Source organism: Nothobranchius furzeri, chromosome 15 (assembly GCF_043380555.1).
Source record: "Nothobranchius furzeri strain GRZ-AD chromosome 15, NfurGRZ-RIMD1, whole genome shotgun sequence".
NCBI classification, from domain to species: Eukaryota; Metazoa; Chordata; class Actinopteri; order Cyprinodontiformes; family Nothobranchiidae; genus Nothobranchius; species Nothobranchius furzeri.
The window spans coordinates 34,231,962-34,255,204 of NC_091755.1; the positions used below are offsets into that span (position 1 = coordinate 34,231,962).

At 42.7% G+C, this 23,243-nt stretch overlaps 1 protein-coding gene across 1 annotated transcript in view; it reads right to left on the bottom strand.

Moving 5' to 3' along the window:
- sema3h (sema domain, immunoglobulin domain (Ig), short basic domain, secreted, (semaphorin) 3H) overlaps window positions 1-23,243 on the bottom strand; it is a 72,986-nt gene that overhangs the window by 29,579 nt on the left and 20,164 nt on the right. Inside the window, exons 2-8 of the mRNA XM_015967493.3 lie at window positions 17,434-17,588; window positions 11,102-11,164; window positions 10,579-10,698; window positions 8,273-8,366; window positions 7,937-8,056; window positions 6,451-6,596; window positions 5,116-5,230 (exon numbers count right to left, since the gene is read on the bottom strand). Of these exons, the coding sequence (XP_015822979.3) occupies window positions 5,116-5,230; window positions 6,451-6,596; window positions 7,937-8,056; window positions 8,273-8,366; window positions 10,579-10,698; window positions 11,102-11,164; window positions 17,434-17,588 (813 nt within the window). The remainder of the gene's footprint in view (window positions 1-5,115; window positions 5,231-6,450; window positions 6,597-7,936; window positions 8,057-8,272; window positions 8,367-10,578; window positions 10,699-11,101; window positions 11,165-17,433; window positions 17,589-23,243) is intronic.

The following is a 23,243-nucleotide window of genomic DNA, read 5'->3' on the forward strand; positions in this document are numbered from 1 at the left end:
GGAAATAAAGGTCATCCGTCCATCCATTTTCCTCCGCTTATCGGGGGTCGGGTCATGGGGGCAGCAGCCAGCAGAGAGGCCCAGACTTCCTTCTCCCCAACCACTTAGGCCACCGTCTCTGGGGGTATCCCACGGTGTTCCCCAGCCAGCTGAGAAACATAGGCCCCCCCAGGTTCAGGTTCAGCCTGCATGTTAAACTCAGTGCGACCAATCATATTTCAAAAGAGCAAGTACTACATGTTTCTCAGTGAACCTCAGTCTTAAAACAACTCTAATATCTAAGATTAGCATTAAACATTTAATATTCCATTTGTATTGTTATATGTTTATTTGTGGCAGAAATTATGTTTATGTTTATTTATTTGGCAGACGCTTTTATCTAAAGCGACTTACAATTTATAGCCCAGGGGCGGCGTTAGGCCCGGCTACTTGGGCTGAAGCCCCGGATGTTTCACGTTAAGCCCCGGATCTAAATCGCGGAAGTAACATGCAGTACCAAAGTCCAACAGAGAGGGCGCTGCTGGCAGTAGTTTGTATACAACCTGCCTGAGCCTCCACCACTGAAGAAGAAGCCCTTCAGCAGCCGGCTTCTTCTACACTCTGCCTGAAACGCATGTGAAGATGGACATAAGGATGTTTTTTTAGACAAAAAGTACAGCGACAGAACCCCAGCTTTGATGATACTGGTGTTGACTCAGGTTTGTGAGTCTTATTTGAAAATATTTGTGGTGCTGCTGGTTTGCCTAAAGTTAGCTTACTATCAGGTAAAGTTGATGGAGATAAAAAGGGAATATTTACTATCATCTCACACTAAACACTAACAGGAACAATACTCTGCCCTGAATATGCTGAATATGTAGCTTCAGATTAAAAATTACGTGGTACAAGACGTATATATATATGATGTTGACTAGTGCGTGTCACGTGTGTGTGTGCGCGCGAGTGTGTGTGTGTGCGCGCGCGCGTGTGTGTGTGTGTGTTAAGCCCCGGATCTTCTTCAGTCCTAAATCCGCCCCTGTTATAGCCTATAGGGCATGTTGTGATCTGTGGGGGAAACCGGGGTTCCCGGAGGAAACCCACGCATGCATGGGGAGAAAACGCAACTCCACGCAGAAAGGCCGCAGCCGAGTTTCGAACCTGCAACCTTCGTGCTGCGAGGCAACAGTGCTAACCACTGCACCACCATGCAGCCCAGCAGCAGAGCTACCAAATGCTGCATCGTAATTCTGCAGGATTGACCATGACATTTGAAATGAATGGCAATGTAAATGTTACTTAAGTGTTTCTGAGGGGTTTTTTCTTTGCAATTTGTTGATTAAAGGAGAAGAAGAAGAAAATATATTTTCTATAGCACCTCCCAAGAGAAAAATCACGAGGCGCTTCACAAAAACAAAAAATGTAAAAATAAAAAAAAACAATTTAGAAAATGGTTTAAAATATATTTCAAATGAGCAAAAAATAGACAATTGTGATTAAAAACGTAAAGAAAGAGAGAGAGAGTGAATAGGAAAGAGGGAAATCAGTGTGAGGAAGATGGAATAGGTGGGGAGAGCAGAATAAAGAGAGTGGTGAAGAAGATCATACCAAAATGAGCTTGATCAAGTGAGTTTTCAGCTGCTTTTTAAAGGAGTCCACTGAGTCCACTGATCTCAGGCTCAGGGGGAGAGAGTTCCAGAGTCTAGGGGCCACAGCAACAAATGATCTGTCACCTTTGGTCTTTAGCCTGGTGTGCTACAAAAGCAGTAGGCTTTGATCACTGGACCTCAGGGATCTGCTGGACTAAGAAGATCACCAATGTATGATGGTGCTTGTAAGGCCCTATAGACCAGAACCAGTATCTTGAAATGAACTCTGAAGTTGACTGGCAGCCAGTGAAGCTGGAGGAGAAGCGGGGTGATGTGGGTGTGTTTGGAGGACTTGGTCAGAAGCTGAGCACAGGCGTTCTGAACCACCTGTAGGCGGTTCAGGGAGGTTCTGCTCAGACACGTGAAAAGAGAGTTACAGTAGTCTAAGCGTGAGGAGATGAAGGTGTGGAGAACTGTCTCAAGTTCAGAGCGGGACAGAATGGGACTCAGCTTAACAATGTTCCTGAGAAGGAAGAAGGAAGAGCAAACAAGAGAACTGACATGAGAATCCAGGGTGAGAGCTGGGTCAAAGGTCACGCCAAGATTCCTGACGGAAGGTTTGGTTTGGGAAGCAAGCTGACCAAGAGAGTCGCTGACTTTGGGAACCAGCTTGTCTGGGGCACAGATGAGGATCTCAGTCTTATCTTCATTCAGCTGAAGAAAGCTCCCAGCCATCCAGGTTTTGATAGAGTCTAAGCAGGTGTGTAACAGCTGCAGCTTAGACATCTCATGGGGCTTAAAGGAGATGTACAGTTGGATGTCATCTGCATAAAGATGGTAGGAGATTCCTTTGAAAGAGCTCAGGATGTGCTGAAGAGGAAGCAGATAGAGGAGGAAGAGCAGAGGCCCCAGCACAGAACCCTGTGTGACACCATGGGTAAGAGAGGTGGTGGAGGACCTAAACTTGGAGATGGCCACAGAAAAGGAGTGCTCAGAGAGATAAGAGGAGAACCACTCCAGAGCAGATCCTGATAGGCCTACCCAGTCTCTCAGCCTCTCCAGTAGCAGGTGATGGTCAACAGTGTCAAAGGCTGCAGTCAGGTCCAGCAGGACCAGAACAGAACAGTCCCCTGCATCACTGTGAGTCAGAAGGTCATTAGAGACCCTAAGAAGAGCTGTTTCAGTAGAATGAGCTCTACGAAAACCTGACTGGAAGCTATCATAGATGTTATGTTCATCAAGAGCAGCTGTGAATTGTTTAGCCACAAACTTTTCCAAGATCTTGGAGATGAACGGAAGTTTAGAGATGGGTCTGAAGCTGCTATGGAGAGAGGGGTCGAGACTCGGTTTTTTTAAGAAGCGGGTGGATTACAGCATTCTTAAAGTAAGCAGGGACCTGACCAGAAACCAGAGAAGCATTAATAATAGAGAGCACGCTGGGACGGATGGACTGAAAAGCACTTTTAAACAAAGATGAGGGTAAGATGTCGAGGGGGCATGCAGAGGTCTTCATAGAGTTAACTAGTTTGGTTAACTCAGGCAAAGAAACAGGAGCAAAGCTATCTAGGATGACGGGTCTGGTTGGAGTCGGCAGAGGCAGCGATAAGGCTGAAGGAGAGATGCTAGATCTAACCTTATTGACTTTGTCCACAAAGAAAGACAGGAAGTTCTCACAGTCTGCAACAGAGTGGATGGAGGCTGTAGGAGAGGCAGGAGAGACGATGCTGCTGATGGTGTTAAACAGCACCTTGGGGTTCCCTTTGCTCTGGGAAACCAGGTTGGAGAAATAGGAAACCCTAGCGTCTCTGACTGCAGAGTTAAAGGATATCAGAAGATCCTTTAGGTGAAGCAGATGGGGAAACAATCAGGAAGGTACGTCCTTGGTGAGTCTTGGGCGATCGTGAACGAACGGAAGGACAAAAGAGTCTGTCGATCATAGGGGATGGTAGCAGGAACACTACCGAAGATGATCGCAGACAGGAGCAAGGTGGAAAAGAGGAGGTTAGTGGAGAAAAGTTTGAAAAAGTGACCAGTGACCGCGGCTAAGCCAAGCACAGGCGCCATCTTGTTACCGACCAGAAGTCCTCAGGTGCAGTGTGTAGAAATTAATTAAAAATGGCATCTTGTGGTAAAATTTGGTTACTGCAACCACTTTTAACAACTCTGGAGCTTTTTGTCGGCCGTTGTGAAATTACAATAGTTGGCGCTACAGTCTTAGCTCGCATGAGACATGGCAACCCCACAGTCACTGATGGTAAACAGTCGTTACGTCCCTCTTTCCTTTGGTTTGAAACGAGAAAAACTGACAATCACCACAGCCAGCTGGTATTCCATTACCGGCCAGGTCTCCTACATTAGCCGGTCTCGCTATCAATGGGGGTAAATAAAGGCCAGTCTCTAATAGTGGCCAGCTTTACGGCACAAACTCAACTGCAGTTTTGATTACTTTAAAGTACTATTGATCTTAAAATATTTTAATAAATAGTGTGCTTACCCACAGTTAATGAATTAGAGTCTCACAAAACACGACGGCAAGTCTGATCACATATAAACAATAGAGTCACTTCCCGCTCCCTGTTCTCAAATCCCATGAGATATTGTGACTGTCACGTGACTTTTGCAAGAAGTGCTCAGCGGTGCGGTGCGGCGCCCACTGTGTGATCACTTCACTTCTCAAAATCAGGGACGCGTCCTCCTTCGGTGTGCTGCAGGTCTTATTAACTTCGTTAACTGGGTGTAAAAATGCCCAAATTCTGTGCGATCACGACAAAAACAAGCTTTTTTTTGTAGTGCCCCGAAAGTAGTGCACCACAAAGGACTTACGTTTCAGTATAACGTTCCTTCCAAAATGACTGAAACATTAGACTCTTTTTGGAATTTTCTCACTGTAACATTCTCACTATATTCTTACATACTGCACCTTTAATACAAACATATTAATGTCAATTTAATATTAATGTGTTGGTTCTTTATATTTAGAGCTAGACACAGACAAAGTGAGACCAAAAACAGCTAAGATCATGTTCGTTAAAAATATTCAACAAATCAAAGCTCTTCTTGAGCAACACATGGACACACACACACACACACACACACACACACACAGAAAGAGAGAGAGAAAGAGAGAGAGAGAGAGAGAGAGAGAGAGAGAGAGAGAGAGAGAGAGAGAGAGTCTACAGAAGGATATTATTATTATTGTCATAATGAAAAAACTCACACTAAATGTTGGGTTTCCATAGTAACTGAGGCTGAAGCCCAGAGATAATCTCAAGGTGACCTATTGGGGTGTTGGTCACCGTGGTAACAGTGCAGCTATGCAGCACTATGGTATCCTGAAGCAGTTAAACCTTTTAAAGTTTCTTTAGTCTGTGAACCTTCTCTCATCGCCTTTGAACAGGAAAACGTCTAAATAGAAACACCCACGAAGACCGGCTGAATGTCTGAACCCACTTCCTTCTTTATGATGCATTCACAGGCAGAAGTCCAGCTGTTATTGTAACGAGCAGCCAAGGTCCGATTGTGCATGTAAAGTGTTGAGCTTTTTACTCACGCAGCTGGTCAAAATGTGTCTGCAGGCCGTCTGGTCCTGGAACTGAACACACCATGCGTGCCTTCTGAAAAGTGCTCCACTTGTTCACTAAACTCCTCTGTCCACCAATGTCATTCTAGAGAGGAATAAAAACAATTCAATTAGATAGTTTTGCATGAAAACCTGAGGGTGAAATATTTGGTAAAACCAAGTTTGAAGATATTTAACAATTTAGGTCACTCATATTTTTAATACATTTGCAGTTGTCTGTGGTGAGAACGAATGCCTTGTAAGTTGTTCTCTGGGGAAAAAAGCTCCAGTGCGCCTGTTTCAGGACATAGAAATCAGCTGGAGGAGAAGGAGGCAGCAGACAGCTGGATTTAGACACTAATTTCCTGATATTTGGACATCTCACCTCTAATTGGCTAACGGCAACATGATTCTACCTCTGACTGCTTTACAACGTTGATGTTTTATCGCCAAAAATGACTCAAGGCTGAAGGAGTTCTGCCATGTGGTGGGGGTGCTAGTGCTAATGGTTAGCATCTACTAGCTAAGACGTTCTCTGCTGTTTCCTGGACACTAAACAAACAACAGCCTCCCCCGGCGTGAGTTAAGAAGGGTGAGTGCATGAGTGTTTAGTGATGTAGATCTGTCAGGCTTTTCTAATCCTAGAGTTTCACCGTTAAACTCAGAGTGTCTGATCAATTTCAAAAATAAGTAAAAACCAGTTTCTCAGTGAACTTTATTTTTAACTCATTCACTGCCAATGACGACTAAAGTCGTCATTTTGAATCCAACCGTTCAATGCCAACAACATGTGTGGGTGTCGGAACGAACACCCGCATAGTGAGAACAAACATCCCAGCTCTAAAGCCAATCTTCATCCATGTACGTCACACGTCACGTGATCAGGAAGCAGAAAATCCATGTGTTAGGAGATCATTTTGGGCCGCTGCTGTAAAAAAAGTGAGGCGAGGTGAGGATCACAATTCGACAACGGATTATGAAAGAATGGATAACGCTCGAAACGCGCAGATTCTTCCTGATGTAAGAGGTAGTTTGTTTTGGTTGTTTTGGTAGTTTTGGAAGTTTTGGCGTCGACATCATCCTAGCGCGCAACGTTCTGTGACTCTTAAAAAAAAACTTTAAAAACTCTGTAAAACGGTAGCAGCAAAGGGCTTTTCTGCTCAGGAAATGGCTGGCAGAGAATGAGTTCAAAGATTTCTACATGTTTCATTTGGAGGACACTGTCTATGTCACACACCTTACCAGCTGCACATACACACTGACTGGCACGTACCGTCTCGTAAGAAAACATGTTTTTCTAAACTACATGAAAAAACTACACCCTACCTTGCACACACGTGCCACTCTGGAGTAGAGCACCTTCCCAGCAGCCCCCTCTGCCTCCTGAGCACGCTCAGTGAAGAACACGTAAACTTTATCATCTTCTGGGTTATCAGTTTCAGACAGTGGCGCTACCCGCAGAAACTGGGCATCTGGAGACACACACGCACACACAAAGGCAGATAAATGACAGCGAATGAACCATGGCAAAGCACGACCACCGATATCCAGGCAACAAATGTGAAACAGTACGACATGGGTGATAAAGGTAGACGTGAGTTTACAGAGCATCAACCGGTTGTTGTTATCAGTGGCAGACATCAACACACGCTCCTGATAAAGCACCAGCACAGTGTTCACGGTGATCGTAGAGATGTTGATTTAGAACAAATGATTTTCTGTTTACCTTTCAGATGACCTCGCAGCATTTGTTTTACAAGACAAGATTCAAAGGTGCGGCTAAATTAGGTGCTGCTGCCACCGCTGAGCTGCAACTGTTAACTGCTAAATGAAGTTTCCAAAATGTCTCAACACATCTGTGAGGGTTCTCAGGTTCCTCGCTTGAGCATCAGGGTCTTAATTATCTAGAATTGTGCTGGAATTTTGAGCAGCAACTTTCCTTTCAGAACAGTCAGAGGGTTTGGAAACTAACGTTAACATCTAAAGGTGTGAAACAGCTTTGGGAAGGGCCGTGATCAAACTACAGATGAGGGTAAATCAGGACCAAATTGATAGTAAGTGACTGACGGCTCAAAGGTTGGGGTGCGTGTATCAGTGTGCAAGAAGAAAATCTCCAAATGCAAATGTTGCTGTCTCGTCACAGTCACTTAACACGCTTCAGGTGTGCTGGACACACACATCTATAACAATTGTCATAAAGGTGTTAACAATCCAGTTTGGTGTGAGTTCTGCTGAAAATATTCACTTTGTCAAGAATTGTTATGTTCTCAACAAGCTGCAAACCATCACAGGCAATAGAGATTCTGGCTTAATCTGCACAACAGTCTACACTGTAAGAAATGAAATGTTGAATTTATTTGAAGTTATGTCAACTGGCTTTACTAAACATAGTTGCTTAAATGTAATATACATTCTTATGCTTTTGTTGTGTTAGAAGTAAATGCATATTGTTACATTTTAGCTACTAAGTTTAGTAAAACCAGTTGACAAAACTTTAAGTAAATTAAAACGTCATTTCTTACAGTGTATTTTTCTCCACACCGATAAATCCCAGACTCTAGTTTCTCTTTAAATCGGAGCTAAAACACCTTTTCTTCACTCAGTGACCTTGAACCAGATGCTTTGGCAAGTCCTGCTGAGTCTATTTGTGGTTGCATGTAAGTAAGCGATTATCACCACAAACACAAGATTCAAAGATTCACCGGTCGGGGTTAAGTGGCGTCACATTCAAAGTGAGGCTGTGCAAAAGGAATTTTGAAATGCACACTCGAGTGTTTCTGTTCTAGAGATTCCTAGGTCCTAGATCCTTTACCCTGCAGCCAGGTGGAATCGTATTGCTCTGTACGGATGACGTGTCGGCTGCCGAGGCTTCGAAAAAAAGCTGAGTCTCGGCTCATGAAGTCTGACGTGATGCCGGCATACAGATCTCCATCTACACAGAAAAGGACACAATTATGCAATAGCTGACACAAAATAATCCCTCAAAAGTAAATGACATCATCTCCAGCATCCAATCTTGCAAACACATATTTATAACAGTCTTAAATGTTAGAAGTGATATGGAGGTACATCCATATTAAAGCTGTTTTTTAAAGACGATGTGACTTTTTATGCTTCTAATCGATAGTTTACTTAGTTTGGGCTTTACCGACAACAGCTGAGGCTGTTTTCTGGAACGGGTCATAGGGGCATTTTCCTTTCCCACACTCCGTCAGGCTGTAGGAGAGAATCTGATGCTCCGACTGTCATAGAAAACACATAAAACAAAAAATCTGATTCACAGGAAGACACAGAGAGGAAGCTGTCTGTGTAAAATAAAAAGGTTCGTTTTCACAATTTTTCCATCCAGTGACATGAAAAAACATTCTGAGTCAGCTCAAGCACTTTGCCACACACACACACACACACACACACACACACACACACACACACACACACACACACAGCAGCTAAGTGAGGCTAATCAGGCTAAGTGGAGGGATTTTAAAATGTGTGAAATCCAGTCTCAGACCTGTCAGCACCACCAGCTCCTGAGCTAACCATGTCTCAACCTCTGCTCTGATCTCACATGGCCTTTCATGGGATTATCTGCTCTCTCACACACATGTGTGAATGCTGCCTCATGGCACACATGTAACTTCAAAACTGCAGGAATGCACATAAAAGTAATCGTGTAAAATCCCAACACTACCTGATTGTTAAGAGTCTGAACATAGACAACACTCGTACCCTCTAGAATTAGATCTATACAGTTGAAATTCCAGCTACATTCCAGGTGTCTGGTGAGTCGCTTAGTTCAGCTTTAATAACAAATCTCCACATATTACTGATAAAAGACATAAGGTAAATGCCAGTGGGTAGATGGGCATGTGGGCAGACACCAAGAGAACAAGCTGGAGTTGGCCATGCCCACCCATTTCACGATCAGGATGCTAGAGGTTGAAAAGCTCTGGGAAGGGCTTGGAGTACAGTCGCTGCTCCTCCAGCAGCAGCTCTCTCTTCCATGAGAGGTGGTTCTATGCTAATTTCCACAATTGTGATGTCACAAAAGGGGACTTTTTGAAACAGCTCAGTTTAAAGCGACAGTGTGTAGTTTTTACCATTGTTCTCTGGAAATATCCATCAAAATATTCTTGAAAATAAATTAAATGATGCCCAGTTGTTGAAAAATATTGGCGGCCTTGTAACATAACCACAAAAGTCTGGTTTAAAATACGTGGGATCAGGTCTAACCCCAAAATTCCACTATCTCCGCTCCGCCCCGCCCCCGCTTTCCGCTGCCGCTCACTTCCGAACTCAAATTATACTATACCCGCTCTACAACGGCTCCGCTCCGGTGCGGAGACCTGAGGTGCGCAAACAAGCATGCGCGGGATTTTCGAGATCTTGCGATACAGTCCGAGCAATAATCGCGGAAGTTAGATCCAAACACCCGTTGAGCGGGGGAAGCATCGAAATGAACTGTTTAATCTGCCCATCATTTGTGTTGAGAGATCAGCAGTGTTTGGATCAACAAAGTGTGACTACTTTGATAGCGGAAACTGTATTTATGGCTTATTTTTGTGCATTTAAAGTTCAACCGCCATTGATAGTTGTTAAAAGTTGTTAAACCTGTGCATATGAAACAAAATACGCTTTTTGTTCATCGATTTATTGTGAAATAATGGAAGTTGTGCTTGCTCCCTTTCCTGTTGGGCGATTGTGATTTCTGTCCATTGAAAATAGAATCAATCCTATTTTTGCCGGATGGTGGAATGGCGGGCGGCGCACTGCTCTGAGTGACTACAACGGGACCGTTTTTGCTGCGGAGTTCGTGCCGGAGCGGAGCGCAGCGGAGATAGTGGAATTTTAGGGTGAGTCTCTGGGCAATGCGATATTAAATGTCAGGTTTCCTTCTATGGGTGCCTGTGAGGAAAAAATGCATTTACTGGTTTGCAACAAACAGTTACAAAACTTTCGCCATTCATAAACGTTTACACTTGTACTTTTTCACTCTTACCAGTGATGAAAGGGACTCTGAAGTGCTTGTCATTTTTGCTGGAGGTTGTGCTCCCAGAGATTTTTGACCCTAATGGCCATCTGTTGCTAAGGTCTTAGTCAAACATAAAAATGTTGTTTGCTTGCAATGATTTACATACGTACTGCCCCCTACCACCAGGGAAAATACACACTGTCACTTTAAGCATTTAATTCTGGGTTTATTCACGTTTGTAGTGTTTATTGAGGCAGTGGAGACCCGCAAAGCAGCACACAAAAGGATGCAAAAGGTGAATTTAGCATGATAAGTGTCCATTGGGAATTTTTTGATGAAATGCATAAATAAAAGCATATCATTTAGAGGGATTCCATATCTGGTCATTGTGACAAAGTGACTAACTTTTAGAAATCAAATTTGTCATAAAAAGAGTGAATTTTCCCATAAATGTGTATGAGAGAACGTGTTTGAAGCTTTACCTGGTGGAATATGCTGGATGCTATGAAAGCACAGCGGGGGTTGAAGGCCCCCGTGCCGCACACATAAAGGTGGGTCTGATTGAACGGCTGCAGAACTCGTAGGAAGTTAGCACACTCCAGCTGGTCAAGCAGAGAGATGCACACAAACAAAAACAATGAAAGTAAACACAAATATACAAAAGGCAGTGTTTGGTTAATTAATTGTGCACAACAAAGAATGTTTGTCCTTTTTGGACAATCGCAACCTGAATCTTGACTTCACCGCCCGTATCGGAGGTTGTGTTTGTTTACATTTCCCAAACAAATCAGATTAATTCAACTTCAGTTCCGCAGTAGATCGTAATCACTTATGCAACCGTTTCCCTTATTCTTGAAGAACATTTCAGGTGATTCGTCTTTGGTAGGATCACATAAGGGCCGACCTGTTTAGTGACTTAAATAAGCTTCTGCCATCTCGGTGATCTAGGAAGAACCGTGTTGCATGTTTTTGTTCTCGTATGGATGTGAGTATGCCTTGAATCACCTCTGAATCCTTCCCAGCCATGAGACATTCTTGGACACGATCCGGACTTGCTGGCCAGAAGAGCTACAAGGAGCAATAGGTGGAGAGGACAAACGAAGAGAGAGAAAAATAATTAGATTAAAGAAAATGTCTTCCCTGCTCTTCAGCATTTGCATAAACAGCTTCTGGGACTGGCAGGTGCTCTGCAAGGAAGCCATGCAAGGAGAGCCAATAGCACATGATTAATCTGGAAGAGAGAGAGAAAAAACCTGAGCAGAGTGGCAGCTTCAGGGGGAGGAAATAAAATCCAACTGGCAGCATTGCTGAATCCTGATAATGGGCCAAACTGTCAGAGCTGCAGTGATGGTGACAGCATGACTAATCTAGTAATTGTCTGCACCTGCAGAATGAAATGGACGTCTGTATTGACTGAATGATTACACCCCAGGAGTCATTCATTTATATGGTAGATACAACGTAGGCATTAATTTTGGGTTGGGGTTACTTGTTGTCAGCTTTGTTTTCTTTTGTGCGGGTCCTGAAATAGGATGGGGGGGGGGGGGGGGGATGACAAGATGGAATTTGCTCAATATTATAATTTATCAGTTTTTTTTCTTCAGAGCACTGTAAAAACATCACTAAAACATTTTGTGTTAATCAAGACTTTAGGCCACCCTTTACTAAGATACAAGACGTCACCAGCATACCTACACCTGAAATATACACAGAAATCATCTTCCAGTTTACTGATGCTTAGTGCGGCAAAAGCAAATCTTTTTTTCCCTCTTAACAACGTCCTAACACAGTATAGCTATAACTATATTGTGGAAATAAAAATTAAAAAATTAAAAAAAAAGAACAAAGAGGTTTTCTCGCATTTGTCTAAAAACCTAATAACGCAACTCAGTCCAGACCCAATGACTGAACCATGTGGTTGTCTGTCTCACCAAACTGCCGCACTTCTGCATTTACCTGGGTCTGCCACACATTATGCTCTCGTGCATTTTGCAGCAGAACACCTCTGGTGTGAGAGGTTCTCCGCTCAATAATATCAGAGCAGGAGAAACAGCCGGCTGCCACCACTTCAACTTTAGGACAAACTACCAGAGTCCCAAAACGAAAAACATAATTTGAAGTTACAGAAACAAAAAACATTTGGACCTAGAAAACAGTGACTGGTGTTTAGCATTATCTGGTTTTCTCTGGTAATTTGGGTTTCGTTTGCAGCGGACATGGCCCAGGCATGACAGCCAGCTGGAGCAGTGAGCGTTCCTTGACCATGTTTGTATTTAAAAGCTATCTTGTTCTGTATATTTGCTACTGCAGCAGTGGATCACTCGTTTAATCAATACATTTGCTGTGGTTTCTAGTAAGAAAGAATAAATGCCTTGTAAGTCATCTTTGGGGGGAATAATATACTGGTGCACCAAGTCTTGGAACTAAAAACATCCCAGCTGAGCTTCAGACGGCAGGCTTTGGAGTCTTATTTCCTGATATTTAGACATCTCAATCCAGATTGGATAACAGCAAAGTGGATGTTTTATCTCCACAAATAACACAAGCCTGGAGGAGCTTCTGCTGTGTGGTGGTGTTGCATATTTTAAAGCACTATGTACAGCTTTGTCCTACTTTAAAGAGCAAATTGCAGGTTAGAGACTCCCATGAACCGATGTTTAGAGAAACATAATAGAAACTCGTTTTAAAAGTTTTTTCTACACAAACATAAATTATTTAAGCTTTTAGAGTTATTTTTGTGAGAGTTTTTTTGGAGGGGGCCAAACCAAGTGACGTCAGCTGAGGGAGTCCTGTTAGCTTAATCCAGAGAAAAATATGGATTCTAATGCGGCTCTGACACAGAGGAAACTGTAAATATTTATAATTCTACTTCTGATGGACCAAAACCATAAAGTTATGAGTTTGCTGCACGCCACCCCACCCACCCTAACCCTAACCCTAACCCTGCTGCACGCCACAGAGAGCAGAGACAAACCAGAGGGAGAAACCTTCGGCCAAGCCGAGAGATTGAGAAGCAGCAGGGGGGCAGCAGGTGAGTTCACAATGCGAGCTTAAACTCGTGTACTAGCATCCCAATATTGTACGGGTTACTATTGTGTACCAGACAATTAAAATAGTATTAGTCACTTAAAATAATATTAATACTAATGAGCGTCTGTCAGCGGTCTCATACTCGTTAATATTGGTTCACCTAACGTAGTTTAGCTTAGAGAGAGGGAGAGCTTCCGGTTCTGGAGCTCATGCGAGCTTCTGTGAGCTGGATCCGACCCAACCACCAGCGAGCCAGTCCAGTTGGTATTTTTTAAAGCTGCGCATGATCCTCTCCTGGTTGTCTGGGCGGCGGTACTGATCCGGTTCCGACCCGGAAACCAACTGGCCTGCTAAGCCGCGCATCTCTTCTGGTGGTCGGTTCTAACCCGGTTCTGACGGTGATCTGAGCTCCAGAAATCCGCATTTCATTTTTTAAACCCCACCACGGGTCTCCGGAGCCCAGCGCGGACCTCTCTGTCCCGGTACCGACCGATGTGGGCTACACAGTCCGTCTTTTCAGCTGCAGAAACGCCCTCAGGCACGGAGATAGAGCCGTTGTTTCTCTTATCTGGAAACCCGTGGACTCGATGTCCAGACAGGCTGGAGTTAGTACAGCCTTCACAGACTACAGTTTATCAACATGAACACAATCCAACACTAGTAAACAAACACACTAACTGGATAACACGACCTCTCTACCCTAAAACTAGCCACTCTCCACACTGAGCTGAGGCAGCGCAGCTTCTAACTCCCTTTGGTTACGTCAGAGGTTCACATTTAGAAAAATGAGCCTTTTTAGAAGCTTTGCTGAGAAAGGCCACTTTTTACTAGAAAACTCTGCTGTTATGCATTTTAAAATTGAATATTCACGATAAACATTTCAAATAGGATTTTTTGGACAGCATTTTATATGAATTAGAAAAAAATGTAACCTGCAATTTGCTCTTTAAGTGAATTTTACTATTCCTGTTTACTTATTGTTTTAAGTGCAATTGGTTTGCGTGCTTTTTTAAAGTAAGGGTGACTAATCAGATTTTACAGTGCATTTTTTTCTTATTAGACTGCAAAATTAAATACGAATGTTCCCAAAACAACATTTATCTGACCTCATGGCAACACACTGCTTTGTTTAAACTTAAATATTCCAAAATGGATGCTAGTCAAATGTATTCCAGTAAATCTAATAAGGAAGGAAATACCTAAAGCTTAGATTATGTGCAAAAAGAAAGAGGCAAGGCTGAGTCCAATGGCAGCAATGTGACTAATCTAAATATTTCCCTGAGTCAGTCATTACCTCAGAGACCAGCGTTCTGAGGAAGAGGTCAAAAGTGATAATTTAACATCTACATAGAGTGATTAAAACTCTTCAGAAAATATTTCTGTTTGGAAAAAACAAAAAATAAAAACAATGAAAGAAATCAGACTTCAGCAAATTTTGGTCCAAACAGAAAACTGGACCTGAAAATTCTCTCAAAGGCTTAAAAATGTGATATCAATGTGAGCAAAGCCATTGGTGACAAATGTTGGTGGTTAAAGGAAACTATTTGAAAATGCCCAGTAATTGTTCCCCGATGGAGTCATTCCCACAGAGCCCGGTGCCGGGCCAAGATGATCAGATTAGATTAGTGATCGCGCTCGCCACAATCTCCGATACCACACACTGGCAGGAACACGGACCACCACTATAGGATCACCACCAGGTGAAGACGCTGCTTAATGGGAGATTATCATCCCACTATGGAGAGCATGCTGGTTGTCATTTTATATGACATAAAAGACAAACGTGGGCTAGAAACCCACCACAGGGCTGGAACTGTTAAACTTCAGCATTTCACAACATAAAACATGTGACGGGAAGAAAACGAGAGAAGAGATCTGAAAACAAACGCCACAAAAACACAAACTTGCAGTGACCATTAGGCTGCTGCAGACTCCTAAAAAACAAATGCCTTTTCTTGAACTGAAAGGGCCGGTCGTGTTTCAGTCCCACTGCTAAAATTTGATTTAACAGACATAAAAAATACAGATTATAAAGCTTTGGTGGAAAAAATCTGAATATCGCAAGTGAGGCATAAAAACACTTTAACAACAAATGTGGAGAGAACATCTCACAAGCCAAGATGGTATAAACAAACTATAAATACTGGATGTAATAATATATAAGTTAACAGCCTGCAGGGACCTGAGTTAGGAGTTAAATGCTGTCTTCTGTTGGCCGGCTGCCTGCAGAGTGGGTGGCAGCCTGGCATGACGGGTGTCTGTTCATCTGCTCCAGTTAGTCTGCTTTCTACCTGTTTGGGCCTCTGATGGTTTTCATGCATATCTGACTGATGAGGGTATTGATTTGATATGACAGGTTACAGTTGTGAGGAGTGTGTCCTTGCTGTGACCCTGAACCCACTCAGCCAGAAGCGCGTCCGTCTGGCCGTCTGGAGACAATGTTAAAGCTGCAGGGTTGTGCGTGCGTAGATATCATGTTTATTTTCTCAGGAATTTACTCTTCTATGAAAAAAATAAGCTTTTTGATTGTCTTTAAGTTTGTCATCCATTTGCATGTTTGACAGGTTTTAATTGCTCCTGATCATGTTTAAAGACAGAACAACAAAGTGAAAATGAAGTTGTTTGTTGGCTAAAAGTTTTTTTCCAGTCTCAATGATAACACCTTCAGTTGTTTCCAACACAGGCGGGTGTGCGGAGCAGCTGCTGACGCAGATGATTTAGGAAGCTGGAAGGCCAAAATTTGAACAAAAACCATTTTGTCACCTGACTGGAACACATTAAGTTGGTGTGTGTTTGTCAGTTTTGTCATGGAACAAAAAAATCAAAAAGCCATTTTTTTTCTTAAGGTCAATAGGAAGTCAAATACTCCTGGAAACAGATGTCAGCTTTTTATGCATTTAGAAAATAATAACCCAGAAAACTGGAAGTGAAGATCAAATGTCTTAGAAAAAGTGATCAGGTAGTTCAGGCACTTTCACACTAGAATCGGCTCCAGTCCGCCTGGACTGGGTTTGGAGTGTTTTTATTTAGGTAGCCTTGGATTTTCCTGTGTGCAATCGCACGTGTTTTCAACCCTCTTACCGAGGTGGTCTGCCAGGAGCTGAACTGGTCCAACACACCCACTGCTGACTGATTGGCTGGCTCAAAGTCACGCCAGGGAGCCTCTGATTGGCGGATAGAATTAGCCCGCTGGGGCTTCCCGCATGCATGATTCATTATCAATCTGGATGCTGTGGAGTTACAGAGCCTCTGATTGAAGCCACTTTTCTCTGTCTCTCACTGCTGTGAGGAGCACACACACACACACACACACACACACACACACACACACACACACACACACACACACACACACACACATGGTGCTGCCAGAGACGCAGGATGTAATATCAGAGTCTGAGAGTCTCCAAAAGCAAGACGGCTCAGACTGCTTTTGTTTAATAATGGAGACACCGAATGACTTCTCTGTGCTCTTTTGCCCCGCCAACATGCTCAGGACCTCACTGATATCTATTTTTCTCACCAACTTTGGAGACCACCCATGTGCTCAATCACGTCTGCTTTCGAGGCCAGGCCAGGCTGGGGCAGGCGGAGCAGAGGAGTGGAGCCGATGTTAGTGTGTAGGTTGCATTAGACGTGTGTTTTCACTCGCTTGTTCTTAGGAGCTGAATTTCTGCTCTGTGTAGAAGACCACAGGCAAAGGACGACTGTAAGGACAGGCATTTCCTGCCACCTACTTAATCCATGTCCAAGGAATGTCTTTTGAAAAAGACGCCACTGATTTGGGGAACTGCTGCCATGCCTAAGATTGGAGGGGATGTGGACCCAAGTTTTTTTTTTCCTAGTCGGGGAAGGATTATTGATTTTTCAAAAACCTGTCTACATGTCAACATGTTCTTAGGCTATTGTTACGGTCTTATAGATGTCTTTCCATGACTTTTTTCTCACCAAACCTGCATTTGAATTATTTGTTTGGGAGGTCCTTTAATCTGATCTCAGTTTTGAAAAATTCCAAATTGCTTTAAACTGAGCATGCGCGTTATCTTGTACAGTACAAGTATATGTTGTTATTCAGTGTTTTTTAACCATCAAAATGTAAACCAGTTGAGCAAAACCAACTTAGTGTTGTGCATCTTTGTGTTTCTATGGTAACTAAAATGGTTTTATACTAATGAGGGTGTAAGAGAAAACAGGAACATGCACACAGGCTTTAGTATTAGTCTTCTTAGGAATCAGCTCCATCACTTTGGATTTTATTCTAATTCTAACAGAGTGTTTGTCGTGCTTCAGATGTGTGTCGTTTCTACCTTCCGAGGGTTCTGCGTTATGTCATCCAGACTTGTAGAAAGAAGGTTATCTTTCATGGCCACATACAGTCGCTTCTTGTCTTCATCGGCCAGAAGGGAGTGCAGGTCTCCGGCCACCAGGGGCAGCGTGAGCAGCCGGCCATTCTGAATGAGCTCTGATTTGGAGGAAAAGAAGAATTTAAAAGGAGGATTAGCAAATAAATCAACTTTAAACAGTTTGGATTGTAAGGTTTGGAATACCTAATAACAGAAATGTGAGCAAGAATCTTTAAAAGAGTCTTCAGTTTCTTGCTAATGTCAAATAAAACAAAATAATCAAAAAAAAAAAAAAAATACCATGACCTTCTATCTGTGAGATCCTGTCAGATAAAGCCGGACTTTGGCATCAGACAAAGAAACTGTAACGCATACACCTACGCACCGACCCAATGCACCTGAGCCCAATCTCCAGATGGGTTTGCCACAACAAAAGATTCTGAAAATGCAGCTCATGAAGGCAGTGGTTGCATTTTTTAAATGATTTCTCTCTGTAAACTATGAGAACTATGAGACCATCTGATAGCAGACCAAGGACAGAAATCACACGTCCACCACTGGCATCGGTTTGTGGAGCGGCACTTAAAAACATAATGAAATTTAAAAAATCCACCCACTGAGTGAACACCTGATATTTTTACCGGCTGTTCTCCGTAAATCTAAAGAGAAAAACCACACACAAAGACAATATATTCAGAATAAATCACTACATTTGAAATCCAGCCTGAGAATGACTCGCTGTTTAACTCTGTGATTCATCACCTCTCACAACAGCTGCACTTTCGGCTCACTTCTATTCAAACAATTATGTTCAGCTTTAGGGACTCTTCGAACGGCGAGCAGTCATGTGGTGTCTGCTCCTCTGCTGTGATGGATAGCACCTCTTAGACACTCCGTTTGTGTCTTCAAGCTGTTAAATCTGAGCTGACATGGTGCTCTGAAGTATGTCGTGCATAATATAATTGAGTTAATATCTCTTAAAGTATCACAACAGTCTGAAATTCTGGATCAAGAAGATTCTGCAAGAAGGAAAGCATTTGCTCCAGGCAGATTTTCGCTGAACAAATTATACAAGAAGCAATGTTAAAGCTACAATGGAAAATGCAGCAAAAATGTCTATTTTCATGACTCTTAACAACTTTCTACAATATTATAGCTTTAAATATTTTGTGGAGATTAACCCTCTCAGGCTCAAAATAAGTTTTGATAAAAGGATGAACAACTAAGTCCTACAGGTGTGCTTCTGAGTTAAAAAATGCTCATGAAACACGTATGTGGAGCAACCAGGTAGGTTTTAACTGTTGCACATCTGCAACGCCTGCCTCCAGAAGGTTAAAAAGAAATTGAAAATGAAGTGGTTTTCTCACATTTGTCTAAAAAACCTCAGTCAATAACACGACTCAGTCCAAAACCGACGACTGGACTATCCGGTTGTTGGTGTCAACAAAACACAGCACTTCCACACATTTGCCTGGGTCCGCCACTCGTTACATGCTCACGTATTTAGCACCAGATCACCACTGGTGTGAGAGGATCTCTGCTCAACAACATCAGAGGAGGAGAAACAGCCAGCTGCTACCACTTCGACTTTAGGGCAAACTACCAAAGTCCCAGAAAGCAAAGCACCATTTGAAGTCACAGACAACAAAATATGCTTGGACCTAGAAAACAGCGACTAGTGTTTAACTTTCTCTTGTTTACTGTGGCAAAGGGCGCTCTGTTATGAGGGGGACGTGACCTTGGGATGATAGCTGGCAGGAGGGGTGGGAGTTCTGTGACTGTGGTTACTTGGCGAGTGATTATATTCAGCAATAAAAATTTAATGTAAAGAGTTAGGAAATAATTGCAGCTAATGTTACAAGGCTTGTTTATGTATTTAGCAAAGAAAAATGACATTTTGTGTTGGATACTATAATAGATTTGGTCCGTTTTGTGTCTTTTTCACCCTTAATCTACAACAAACGGTCATTAATAATTAACAAGGTCTTACAGGTTAATTAAAGCATATCTATAAACTATTTATTCAGTTGTAAGTGAAGTCTGATTGCATAGTGGTACCAAAAATTATTCATTTTTTGCCATGCAAGTTATATTCATTTATTACATTTTAAATAAATGAAATAAGAAATGTATTTAATGGGATCAGAGGAGCAAAGAGAAGAATGTACAACCAAAGCTTCCCGGACATTTTTGGCCCGAACCACTGGAGCTATTACACATTTGGTAACTCTGACAGAGACACATCCAAGGTTGAAATGGTAATTTACTTTATTTAACTCGCACCTAATAAACCTTGGCTCACCAGAGTGCTTCAGCCTTCGGATTTTTTATTTCAGTGTCCATCGGCCGTGCAGCACCAATTTGTGAGTGGATGATGGGCAGAGGGCTCCATTCTTTATCATCACACATCTGACCACTGCATCGTTCTCAAGAGGAAAATGTGACTGGACAGGGCTCAAAAGACCCTAAATATCTATTTTTCTATTAAAAAATCAAGTAAACCAGCTTCTTCTTCTCGTTTCTTCTCCATCCAGGCAGAAACCTTTTTTTTACTGTTTAATATTCTGCAAAGAGAACTGTGCCTTTATAATAACGACCACATTGTCTTTTTCCCAAAGCAGTTAAAAAACTGTTTCACAACAATTAAAACGTCTGATTATTCATGGTCCCGCAGCTCATGTTAATCTGCAAACAAACTAATGATCTGCCATTATCATCTATTTCCCGTTGCCTTTGCCGTTGCTAATAACAAATAACAAAAAGTGGAAGTACTTGAATATGATCTGTTTTGACCCTTTCAAGGTTCATCTAAACGGTGGGCTGACAAGGGGTCCAATTAGGAAGCCTCCTGCTGCGGGATCATGAGACTTCTCTTTACAGTTCCTGGTTAGCATCGAGTAATTGAAAACGTCAGGTGGGGCATCTTTAGAGTTGATCCTTTGAGGTAAAATTTTGAGATGAAGTTGGTCAAAAGCATAAATCTTAATTATAAAACCCTAACCCCGAGGCTACTCTGCTCTAAAACGAACACTTTTATTTTTTCTTGGAACAAAGATAAATGACTGCAAACACTGAGTGACGAACAGGACTTCCCAACAAACTGCTTCAGAGATGATTCCAGTCCAAAAGCTCAAAACGTAACCCAGCAGCTGCAGGTGTTCCTACATTAAAGATGCGGATTTATTTGACCAGCAGGTAGAAAAGGAGAAAGCATTGACTGTAGACATGCTTGGCACTGAACAAATTCAGGATTTAAGAGGAATAATTTCACATCTAACATGAAGCAAGGTGGTAGAAATGGTGTTTTTTTTATTATTATTATTCAGGGGAGCTTTTGAAAGCATGGTTTCTAAAAGACCATTTGTGTCAAGGCTGAAAAAGAAGTGGAAATTGTAACCACATAGAAACTTTGAGTGCATGAGATGAAAGCAAAGGGTCTGAATGGCCTGGGTAGAAAGAAAATGTTAATCTTATTGAAATGTCGCAGGGTGAAAGGTTGGTGGTTGAAACTGAAATTGCAAATCATTTGGGCATCCTGCAGTGTACAGAGGCTAAAGTTTTCACTGGAAAATGGTGTAAAAAGGATCTTTAGGAAGGTGATTCAGCTGTTTGATGCATTTCTGCACTTTAGAAGAAAACAAAAGAAAGATGCTAAAACAGCAAAAGTGGAAAGGAAAAGGTCAGGAAGGAGAGGAATAGCTGCAGGAAAAGATGAGAAATGTGTTACGGCGTAGTGACAGAGAGATGAAAATGGGTTGATGGGTGAAGACGGTTAGGAGATGAGAATGGGGAAAATGTCAAAACAGGGGGTGATGATGGACAGATGAGAAGAGGTAAAAAGACGAATAGACAAAAAAGACTCTTAGATGGTGGAGATGAATAAATAATGATGGATAATGATGAGGATGAGAGGGAGGAAGGAGGACAGGAGATGACAACTAAGGGAGATGTGTGGATCAGAGTAGAGAGGAAGGTTTGGGACAGACAAACGATGGGCGCGAGTGGATGAAATGGGAAAATGTTTATGTTTATGTTTATGTATTTAGCAGACGCTTTTGTCCAAAGCGACTTACGAGTGAGAGAAGAGAACAGGGTGAGGAGGAAAGTAGCCAAGATGGCGATGGGGAACGGAGGAGCAATGAAAAGGTAAAACATGCCAGGAACCGGCTGGACAGATGAGAAGAAGAGTTAAAAGGGCAAAAAAAAAAAATGAGGAGAAAATGTCATAAAAGGTTGGCAAATGGTTTGATGACAGGGTGAAAAATGATGATTGGTTGAATTGAGAGAGGAGAAAAACAGGGTGACACTTTAGAGAAAATATGTGGAGAAAGAAGAGGAGGCAAAAGGTGAAGGAGAGACAGATGCTGAGGACAGAAAATTGGAGGAGCTTCAGCATGCTGACAGCGAAACAAAAAAAGTCAAGAGATGGATGGGAAGGGAAGAAAATTAGTTTAGGGAAAGGCATGACTCGATGGAAATGTCAAAATAAACTGCAACAGAGGAACAGCAGGGAGGAAATGCTCTTCCAGCCTGAAGGTAAACAGCAGACACTTACGCTTGGCTCGACATGAAATCTCACTGGGTACTTTGTTGGTATTCAGCAAAGCGTCAGGGAGCTAAATTGTTTTGTTTCAAACTGCTCTGGCCTTCATTAATCCACTCCAGCACCAGCAGCACCACGAGTTCATGGTTTCTGACCTTCCTTCCAAACCAAAAAAAGGGCCAATTAACTAAATACGGTTTCAGAAACAGATACTTAAATATAAAATATCAAACAGGGCCTCATGTAGGATTTGTCTGCAGGTTATGGCCCATGTCAAATGCCCATATGGGAACTACAGGGGCCCCGACTAGGCTGAGTGCACAACCCCATCTAGGCTCCATCTTTCAAACTCTCAAAGTGGGCTGTAAGTGGGATTGTCCATGGGTTTTGCAATGGCCCCATCTTGTGAACCCATGTAGGTGTGATTCTGAGGAAATCTTTATGAAGATGGAAGAGTTGGCGATGAAGCGGAACAGACGGAAAAGAAGACGATCAGTGTTAATGCTGCTTTAAAATCGCCACTTCTGAACTCCCAACTCCAAATAAGGCGGCTGACATCCCCTGAAGACGCCGTCGTTCACGGCGCTTTGTGGTCTCGCAGAGCGTTGTAAAACTGCGTTTGTTGTGGTCATTAAACACCGCTTACATCACCCAGCTGCTCTCCCCAAATCAGGGAAATTAAGGCGTGCTTTGACAGAATGAAACTTTTAATGCTGCTAATGTTCTGTTACATCACTCACTGCCAAAATGGTCACGATATTCCTACCCAGCCCTGAAATTTCCTGGAACTCCTACAGAAGAATAACGGCTTTAGACACACCGAGTGGATGCTCAGCTGACAGCTTTTGAAGGACAGCTGCCGCTGAGTGTCTCTCCCTTAACTCTGGAGGGATTATTTGCTTTTTATGCTTCTAGCATTTCACCTGGATTACAGCATGACACTGCAGGAGCAGCATGACCTTGTTTAATTGAGTTAGGAGAAAAATGGAGCTTAACTGAAAGTGAAACCACTGCTGCAGTGAAAATACCAGTAATGCCCAGCATCTGTCTCCAGTGGCTCACACAAGCCGCTCCGCTTTGAGTTCAATAAACTAACATTAAGGAAGAAGGATTGCAGTTGAAAGCAATTAAAACACACACACACACACACACGGAGGCATACACGTTCACACACACACACACACACACACACACACACACACACACACACACACACACACACACACACACA